This window comes from Megalops cyprinoides, chromosome 14 (assembly GCF_013368585.1).
Source record: "Megalops cyprinoides isolate fMegCyp1 chromosome 14, fMegCyp1.pri, whole genome shotgun sequence".
In the NCBI taxonomy this organism is placed as follows: domain Eukaryota; kingdom Metazoa; phylum Chordata; class Actinopteri; order Elopiformes; family Megalopidae; genus Megalops; species Megalops cyprinoides.
In genome coordinates this window covers 486,777-497,356 of record NC_050596.1, presented here as the reverse complement: position 1 = coordinate 497,356, position 10,580 = coordinate 486,777, and the positions used below count along the sequence as shown (strand labels likewise).

At 40.2% G+C, this 10,580-nt stretch overlaps 1 protein-coding gene across 2 annotated transcripts; it reads left to right on the top strand.

Annotated features, from left to right (window-relative positions):
- The first annotated feature begins 339 nt into the window (after positions 1–339).
- LOC118788847 (gap junction alpha-8 protein-like) lies at positions 340–1,551 on the top strand. Of its 2 annotated transcripts, XM_036544980.1 has the most exons (2): positions 340–1,356; positions 1,435–1,551. In XM_036544980.1, the coding sequence occupies exons 1-2, from the start codon at positions 340–342 to the stop codon at positions 1,549–1,551; spliced, it is 1,134 nt and encodes a 377-aa protein (XP_036400873.1). The 2 variants fall into 2 exon arrangements, with proteins under 2 accessions (XP_036400873.1, XP_036400872.1); XM_036544979.1 differs by having other exon boundaries at positions 340–1,551.
- Positions 1,552–10,580: the final 9,029 nt, after the last annotated feature.

The window sequence follows — 10,580 nt, the reverse complement described above, 5'->3', positions numbered from 1 at the left end:
TGGCAGTACTGTTACTTTTGTGTAAAGGGGAGAGGGAAAGGGCAGGCCATCATGATTTTGAGAGTGATATGGTATTTATTTCTAGTTGTAGTTTGCAGAGAGTTGATTATACCAATAGCACATTAATTTAAAGCAAAATAGGATCTGTTCAGATGGACTGTGAATGCATGACTGCTCTATTTTCCTTCGCTCATTGTAAATGGCATTAGTTTTTCGTATAAAAATACTAACCGTATGATTGACATGATTGATTCAGAGTTTTTTCATTTCTTGGTCACCTGGTTTTTAACATCTTCTTCTCTCTCTCCCTCTCCCACCTTGCAGTGCTAATTATTGACCATGGGTGACTGGAGCTTCTTGGGCAACATTTTAGAAGAAGTAAATGAACACTCAACAGTGATTGGCAGGGTGTGGCTGACAGTGCTCTTCATCTTTAGGATTTTGATCCTGGGCACGGCCGCAGAGTTCGTCTGGGGAGATGAGCAGTCGGATTATGTTTGCAACACCCAGCAGCCGGGTTGCGAGAATGTCTGCTATGATGAGGCTTTCCCCATATCCCACATCAGACTCTGGGTGCTCCAAATCATCTTCGTCTCCACTCCCTCACTGGTGTATGTGGGCCACGCTGTGCACCACGTCCACATGGAGGAGAAACGCAAGGAGAGGGAGGAGGCAGATATGAACAGGCAGCAGGAGATGAATGAGGAGAGGCTGCCACTGGCACCTGACCAGGGCAGTGTCAGGACCACCAAGGAGACCAGCACTAAGGGCAGCAAGAAGTTCCGGCTGGAGGGCACACTGCTGCGGACCTACATCTGCCACATCATCTTTAAGACCCTCTTTGAGGTGGGTTTTGTGGTGGGCCAGTACTTCTTGTATGGCTTCCGCATCCTGCCACTGTACAAGTGCAGCCGCTGGCCATGCCCCAACACCGTTGACTGCTTTGTCTCACGACCCACAGAGAAAACAGTCTTCATCATCTTCATGTTGGCTGTGGCCGGTGTCTCGCTCTTCCTCAATTTTGTGGAGATCAGCCACCTAGGTCTCAAGAAGATCCGCTTTGTCTTCCGTAAGCCACCGCAGCAGCAAGGGGAGGGGCTGGCCCCAGAGAAGAGCTTGCCCTCCATCGCCGTTTCTTCCATCCAGAAGGCTAAAGGTTACAAACTGCTAGAGGAGGATAAGCCCGTGTCCCACTTCTTCCCTCTGACAGAGGTGGGAATGGAGGCCGGCAGACTCCCCACGCCCTTCCAGGCATTTGAGGAGAAGGCAGACGAAGCACAGCCCCTAGAGGACATCACCAAGGTGTACAATGAAACTCTGTCCTCCTATGTTCTAACCACTGAGCCAGAAGAGGAAGCACCACAGGAAGAGGGAGAAGATGATGAGAAAGATGAGGATGATGACGAGGATGATGAAGATGATGATGATGAAGAGGAGGAAGAACCTTCTGCTGAAGCCATGGATGCAACTGAGACGATAGAAGACACCAGACCACTCAGTAGTTTGAGCAAAGCCAGTAGCAGGGCAAGGTCAGATGATCTGACAGTATGAGTCTGAGAAACAATAAGTGAGTCAATGGAAAACAGCACAAAAGAAAAGCCAATTGTCCTTACTGAGAAAGCAGAGCCTTACTGAGATGAAATTTAACACCAGCTAGAACTTTCTGGAGAAGACTACAGTTAGTACACTGAGAGATGAGAGGGACAACATGACCGTGCAAGAGTAAGCAAATCACATATTTCTAAAACAATGGTAAAGATTTTGATTCTATAATAGAATTTCTGATGATGTTTTTATAAGGACATTTTAAGAAAACGCACCACCACCACCCACCATGCCAAAAAACCACATTAAATCAAAGCAAGCTTGGTGATCATTTCAGTGCAGTTGGAGGAAGAAAAAAAATGAGTTTTTATTTAAGGAAAAGCAATGTGCTGTTTTTAAAACCATCTTTTCTATCAGAGGAGTTGTAATGATGACTTATTGAAGATGACTGATGTTTACATTTTTGGCATTAGCCGTTTAAGAAAATGTCATGCGTGCAAACCACTGATGTTATACCAGCAGGGGCCTATAACAGTGTCAAAGCAATGGGTGTGTATATGTCACAGGTTTATTCACTTCACCTCAGATATTTACTGATTCTCAACTAATTCAGTTTATGTATAATGATAAAGAGTGTTTGTTTCGTTAGTACTGTGAGGTGGAGCAAGTGAAGCTGGATTGTTTTGTAGTTTAGAAAAGAAAAGCAAAAGAGAAAAGGACCAGTCGTTTAAAAGCCAGATAACACGTAATGTTGTCTTCTAAACGTTATCCTTATACACATGCAGAATCCATACACTTCATAACTTTTTAAAACCAATTTTTATAATTCATCATTTGAACCATGGGAACCAACGTTGGCCAGAACCTTTTTCTGTCTGTACAAACTGCCATGATGTTAATAAACATAACACCTATTAAGCAAGTATTGTTCAACAAGAGACAATAAAAAACCCAGTCTCATTACTGAAAACATGCATTCTTGACCATGATGTAAAGGAAAAACTAGTTTTAATCTGGTATTACTTCAGAAGTTTTTTTTCTCAGACTGTTAATTTAATTGATCAAGATTTGATCAAAATAGTTTTAAACTTGAACTGTTTACTAAACTGGAATGAAACTAATTTAACAAGACACTGCAATACTGTGTTTTACAGCTTGGGCCATAAATATACCTGTTGTATCCAATAACCCACTCTCACCCAAAATGTGTAATTCAAGTGTTTTTGTACAGAATATTTTATCCTTGCAGAAAACAAGGACATAATGGAAAATAATCTTACTAATCAAAATAATAGTTTATGATAATAAACTATATTAATGATAAAATAAAATGCATGGAAATGTTAAATTTAAGTATAGTAATATTTATCATTTGTAACTGTCATTCATTTATCTTTGCCAGTGTATCCACTTTGCCTATCAAGTCTCACACTTAAGAAATGTTGTATATGACAGCATAACCTGAAAATGTTCTTTCCATTTAAGATGGTTCTTTAAAAAATACAAATTACAAACAAATTTGTTACAGATGCTGTATTTGTTACAGATGCTTTTATTTCTGTTCTCAGTTGGTAGTGAAGGCACTGTGCCTTTGAACAAATCAAAGATGCAATGTTACTCTCAATATCATACTTACTATATCAGAATTAAAATTAAATCATTGAATGAAAGTAAATGTTGCTATTAGTACTATTAGTACTGTTTCTGTCCCCTTTGGAATTACTGCGAAATTGCTACATTTCTCTATTATAAGTGCCTCACAGAAATTGCTTCTTCTGATAATGTTTCAAACACAAAATATTGTTAAAATAGTGTGTGTGTGTGTGTGTGTGTGTGTGTGTGTGTGTGTGCATGCACATATGTATAACAGCATCATACTGTATAAGTACACAGGGAAAGCAATGTCATATACTGTTTTATTGTTGAAGAGTTGTCTTGTTGAAGAGTCCATTTTTATTACCATTTGTGCTTAGAAGTTTATGTCACTCCTTTTTTCAAAAATACAATTTCCAAACACTGTTATCATGGAAAAAATATACTTGTGTCACTCTGGGAATTGTGTATTTAATTTCAGGGTAATGTTTTGAGTTACACAAAATTTATTTATATGTGCATAGATAATTCTACCTTCCCCTCTACCTTCCCATAATGGTTATAAAGTGCCTTTCTTATCTAGTGCAGTGAATGGACCTGTTTGTGCCAAAGGAGCCACACCCTTCTTAAACAAAATGCAGGGTTTCAGATTTTCAAACGTCATGAGTGTCACAGCTTTTAAGAAATATGCACTTATAACAGTTTCCTTGATAATCCAAATTATGTGATTCATCTTGTCAAAACCCTGTATGATTGCATGAATAAAGCCACATTCAAAGCCTTCAAAGCCTTTTTTCAGGCACATCATCATAGAAATGTAACAGCTAAGAAACAATGGGAAATGTAGTTTCATAGAAACAAGTCAATCCACTATCAATGGTAAATGTTCATGAATGCATGGACAAAATTATATTTATCACTAACCACTTAGTGCTCAGGTTTTGTGCACCCACAGTATAATATAATATAAAAGGATTGTGTTGCAGTATGACTATGTGTTTTCCAAACACAATTCCTGGCAGCTTTGCACCTCTCTGAACTTATATCCTCAGCTTCAATTTCTTCTCCGGAAAATAAGTATTCATGCCTTTTGCAGTGTCTCAATCCCGCACTATGTTAAAGGGGAGCTAGAACAAAGGGATTTGTGAAAGGCGGTCATATTGCTGTACACTTACAATGGCATTATTCCTACAAAAATAAACAAATGGTGCCCCATGTGAAACCCTCCTTAACCATATATCACTTCCATGTTGCTCGATTTTCCTAATTTCCCTTTTCTTCTCCCTCTTATTTTTATAAACAGAGTAATTTCAATCTTAGAATAAAAGTCTTTACTAACTTGTAGTCCTCGTTGGTCCTAGTTGTGTGCAAACATCATTTTAAAACTGAACACATCCAATTAAACATCAAGTGTGGTCAAGGATTAATACCTCTCTGTTTTGCTTCTGTACGACCCACATGCACGAAATGACACACCCATGAAACAGCCATCTATACACTGTAAGAGGTTCTCATGTCTAAATTACTGAAGCCCCTTTCACACATGCACTGGACGCCGGAACGTATCCAGCCCTTAGCTGGAGGAGCTGTATGTGAGAACGCAAATGTCCGAATCAGCCGGACCGGACATGTGACGGACTTCGTTCTGCCAGCTCCCTAGTACAAAGTCTGCCTCATTGTGGAGTGAGCCCGTGTGTGAATAAAGCAGGCAACGTTCCGGAGAATCCACTGCGAGCGAGTGGGAGTGTTGATGACGTTTCTATTATGTGACTGGCGCAAAACCGGAAGAATACAAACATCTGCCTCATACTCTAATACTGCCCGTGTGCCTGTATATAGCTTTCCACTGTTTCATTGACATTGCGGATATGTCCAAATACATGCTATTTTGAGTCCAATGATCATTAAAGAGATAGTTAGCTATAGCTACACTGCCAAAACTTGTCTCTTACGATGATTAATAACGTTGGTTAGTAGTTTATTATCTGGTTAGATAGGTGGACTGGTGACCTAACATTACCATAGCCAACAACAAAAACTAACCTTATTGTATTGCTCGATTGCTCTTGTTCGATTGCTCTAGCTTGGACGAGTCCCAGCTGTGTTTGTTGGTGTTGTGTTTGTGGAGTGGTTTCTGTGCTATTACATTCAATCGGATAAAAATAAAAATTGGTTCTATTTACCTAGCTATTACATAAGGTAGGTCTGATCTGCTCTTAAAGTTGAATCTTTTGTTGCCATTAGGGGACAGAGAGGGAATTTTCCACTTTTTTTCCTCCGTCGCAGCTAATTCGGCTCTAGCCGGCGAGAGGTTTTTTGTGGTTTTTCGCCCTCTCAGGAGCAAATCTCTAAATAATTAAGCAGCACACTTTAGCTAGCTATTCGGGTAGTTTAGCTAACTAGCCGGTTCACTTTTTTACCTTTTTCTACTATTTTTCAGCGTCAGATTTTAGGATATTCTCATTCTGTTTGTGTTAGCGCGTCTTCACGTTTGGGAAGATACATACCAGATAGGGCGAGAGAGTTTTACAGTAGGGCGTAAATGTAGAAAGGGGCACAAAATTCCAAGAGGGGCAGTATCTCCAGAGATTGCAGTGACCAACCGTTTCGCGCCACTGCAGGACGAGTTGACCCACGATCCTGAGAGTGGGAGGACTGAAGAGCCCCAGGGCACCCAGGTGGCCTCATCCTCCAAGAAAAGGGAGTTGGTGATAGTGGGGGATTCAGTCATTAGAGGGGTAGATAGCATAGTGTGTTCGCACGACAAGGAGTCTCGCATGGTCTGTTGCCTGCCTGGTGCCCAGGTTGGAGACCTCCTGGAGAGCGCGGACAAGCTCCTGGCCAGAGCGGGGAGGATCCGGTGGTCATGGTCCATGTTGGAACCAATGACATAGGAAAGGGTAGGTTCGGGGTTCTGCAAGAAAAATTTATTGAGCTAGCGGGGAAGATTAGGAGCAGAACCTCCACGGTAGTCTTCTCTGGAATTCTACCAGTACCACGTGCAAGCAAAGGGAAGCAAGCCTTTATATGGAGGTTTAACACGTGGTTACAAACCTGGTGTAGGAAAGAGGGGTACAGGTTTATGGGGCACTGGGACTCCTTTTGGAACAGGGGTGACCTGTACAAGCGGGACGGGTTGCACCTGAACCGGAGGGGTACAGCTGCACTGGGCCAGCGTATGCTTAGGGTAGCAGAGGGTTATTTAAACTAGGGTCTGGGGAGGCAGGGAGTTTATACAGTCAGATGGGTAGGGATAGACAGACTGCCGGAATAGAACACACCATGGCTAAATATCTTATTAGTAGAGAGGAAACAATGCTTGTAAATCAGTCAGAGCAGCACTGTAATAGAGGTGGTTCTGGGCAGTTGGGGGTGGGGGTAGAGGGCAGGAGAGGCACACATGGTACCCTGAAATTCCTCTGTTTAAATGCTAGAAGCATAAAAAATAAAATTCTTGATCTGGAAACCGTTATGAGTAATAGTAACTTTGATGTTGTTGGGATTACAGAGACGTGGCTTGGTCCAGGGGATGGGGATGAGTACAACGTAGAGGGATACAAGCTGCTAAGAAAAGATAGAATCAATAGAAGAGGAGGAGGCGTAGCTCTCTATGTAAAGGATAATCTTAATACTCAGGAAATACCAGGAATGGAGCCCCTTGGTGTTAGTGAAGACATATGGATTAAGATATTGGGGGAAAATGAAAAAGGCCTGAATGTTGGAGTATGCTATAGGCCACCAGCCTCAGATAGCAATGTCAGTAGTACTCTCTTTGATAACATTAAACTTGCATGTCAGGAGGGTGAGACAATAGTAATGGGGGACTTCAATTACCCTTCAATTAATTGGGAAGCTGTGTCAGGTCAAGGTAAATGTGAGGAAGAGTTTTTGGATGTTGTAAATGACTGTTTTTTGATACAGTCTGTTACTCAACCCACGAGAGAGAACACAATCCTAGATCTGGTTCTGTGTAATAATCCTGATAGAATCGGCAGTATTGAGGTAGGGGAACCACTCAGTACAAGTGACCATAGTTCAATTAAATTTGAAGTTTTTTGGCAAGTTAAGTCTGCATTCTCCAATGCTAGAGTATTCAACTTTAGGCAAGCTGACTTTATTAAGATGCGTGATTATACAAGGAATATAAACTGGGTACCTCTTCTAGGTGGTAAAACTGTCAAAGAAATGTGATGCATATTTAAAACAATTATTCTGGATGTACAGCGTAAATTCATTCCGCAAGTGAGAAAAGGAAAACTGAAAAAGAAGCATCCACAGTGGATGAATAAGTCACTGCAGAACAGTTTGAAACAAAAAAGGAAATTATTGGAGAGTTGGAGAGCTCAGATAGTAATAAGATTGAATGCAGTAATATGCGAGCTCAAGTTAAGAAAAAAATAAGGGAAGCCAAAAGGTGTTATGAAAGACAAATTGCACTAGATGCAAAGAGCAACTCTAAACGTTTTTTTTTTCAATATTATGGTCAAAAAAGAATAGTTAAGGATGAAATAAGAGGTATAAAAAATAAGGATGGGGTTATGGTTTACGATAACAAAGCTATTGCTGATACACTAAACAGTTACTTTGTGGAGAGTTTCACTAGTGAAGTGTTTTTGCATATGCCTTCAGGTGCAGTCAGTTCTCAGAGACTTATAGAGGAAATTGATTTAAATGATGCAGAAGTACTAGATAAACTTCAAAACCTAAAACAAATAAGGCAGCAGGCCCTGATGGAATATAGCAGAGGTGGTTTACAAGCCTCTGACAGTTATTTTTAAGCAATCCCTTAAAACTGGAGAAATACCAGATGACTGGAAACATGGCAGTGTAGTACCTATCTACAAGAAAGGAGACCGGACTGAACCAGGAAATTATAGGCCTGTCAGCTTAACTTGTATCGCATGCAAAATACTGGAATCCATCATTAGGGATAATTTGCAATTATTCCTGGAACGAAATGGTGTTCTAAATGATAGCCAACAAGGTCGTGCTTAACAAACCTCCTGGACTTCTTTGAGGAAGCTACAGCATGTCTGGACTCAAACCAGGCTTATGATATTATCTATTTGGACTTTCAAAAGGCATTTGACAAAGTTCCGCATGAGAGACTCATATTGAAAATGACATCTGCGGGAATTACAGGAGCCATCACCGAGTGGGTTTCGAAGTTGGCTGTCTAATAGAAAGCAGACTGTAACTGTGGGAGGAATTGTATCAGAGCAGGGTCCTGTACAAAGTGGAGTCCCGCAGGGATCGTGGTTGAGGCCTTTGCTATTTCTTATATACATAAATGATCTTGATGCAGAGGTTAGTAGTAAAATAGTAAAATTTGCAGATGACACAAAACTAGGGGGTCTAGCCAACAGTATAGAATCAACTAAGGTAATACAGGAAGACCTAAACAGCATCCAAAAGTGGGCAGATACCTGGCAGATGACTGTCAATTTACATAAATGTAAAATCTTGCATGTAGGAAATAAGAACCTTAAACAAGACTACTTCATGGGTGGAAAAAAACTAGAATGTGCTCAATTTGAAAAGGACTTGGGAGTAATGGTTGACCCAAGCTTAACAGGATCTAGGCAGTGTGCTGTAGCAGTAGAAAATGCCAACAGGATGCTGGGATATATAGCCAAAAGTATCGAGTATAAATCTAAAGAGGTTATATTGAAATTATACAATGCCTTAGTCAGACCGCACCTGGAATACTGTGTGCAGTTCTGGGCACCGCACTATAAAAAAGATACTGAAGCTTTAGAAAAGGTTCAAAGAAGGGCAACTAAATTAGTTCCTGGCATGAAATATAAATGCTATGAGGAAAGACTCAAGTTACTTAACCTATTTAGATTAAGCGAGAGGAGGCTTAGGGGTGATTTAATTGAGGTATTTAAATTTATAAAAGGAATCAATAAGGTTAACTATAATAGATTCTTTAGGGTGAGTTCAGTCTGTAAAACAAGAGGACATAAATGGAAACTAGTTAAGAGTAAGTTCCGCACTGATGTAAGGAAATATTATTTTACACAAAGAGTTATCAATACATGGAATAGGTTGCCAGGTCATGTAGTTGAGGCAGAGACCCTTGCTGTGTTCAAGTCTAGACTTGATGCAGTTTTGGATACTCTTTAATTAAGAAATGGCGAGCTTAGTTGGGCCGAATGGCCTGTTCTCGTCATCATATGTTCTTATGTTATAATAAATGTATAATTAATAATAAATTATGTGTACCGGTAGCACCATTTGGATGGCTATGTGTGATTTTTTTTTTTATAGGCTACCCAAAAGTACAATAGCTATGTTCGCCTTCTCCTCCTCCGTGCCACATTATGTACCCGTACCACCTAAAGGTAAGACATTGAAAAGAAAAAAACAGAAAATACTTCAACTCACTAATACTTCAGGTGATCTCGTCAATACTTTTCACCCATGAGAATGCAAGTGGCGTCTAACTGGAAAATACCACGAGGAAATCTGGACGTTTCTAAACTCGCAATGATTTGAAGCGACAACGTAACATACTACAAATGTAATTATTAATGGTCGCATACTGGGTACTACACTGAAAAACAGCATGCAGTATACAGTATATACTTGTGTAGTACGCAGTACACAGTATGCAGTAGGTGGTTTCGAATACAGCCACTGCGATTTTTGCAGCATAGTTTTTGCGTCATGTCCTGCATTCTCTACCCAGGCGCCGCCCCTCACCTAAACCAAACCGTAGTATTTCCTGTAGGTGAGAATGCATCTGTCACAGACAATCTCCTGTTGTGTGCTAAATGTGTGAAAGGGCAATTCCGGCCAAGTTGCGGACCTCATTCTCCGCACTTTGGAGTTCATATGTGAAAACGGCTTGAGACTGTTATGGTCCTCAAGGTGCCCTAATCATGAGTTTACTATGGTAACAAGATAGTCAGGTGGTTTCAACAGCATTGTGTGTGGCCTCCAGGGAGGTGATGGTAAATCAGAAGCCTACAGGTTGCTGAGGTAACTTGAGAACTAAAGCTGAGTTAACAGAATTTGAGGACAAAAAAGTGCTATTTGGGGGTAATATTGGCCAGTGTTACTTTAATATGCAAGTTTGAGGTGTTTCCACCAAAAAATGTATTTTACTGTTTTCTTTGTCTGTTTTTTCTACATCAATACCTTAAAATGTGCAACACTGTTATAGTTTTGTATAATAAAGGAAGTAATGTCATGACTATGAAAATAACACAAGTTAAAAGGGTTACACTACTCGTAAACAGGGTTGGGAGGGTTACATTTAATATGTATTCCACTACAGATTACAGAATACTTGCCATAAAATGTAATTTACAACGTATTCTGTTAGATAACTCAAGGTAAGTAACATAATCTAAATACTTTGGATTATGGATTACTTTCTTAACAGTTTTTTAAAGAATGTTCATCTGATTAAGGTTCTGAATGGTTATTTTTAG

Excerpts from the sequence above, each read along its gene's own strand:
- LOC118788847 (XM_036544979.1), top strand. The coding sequence starts at position 340 with ATGGGTGACTGGAGCTTCTTGGGCAACATTTTAGAAGAAGTAAATGAA.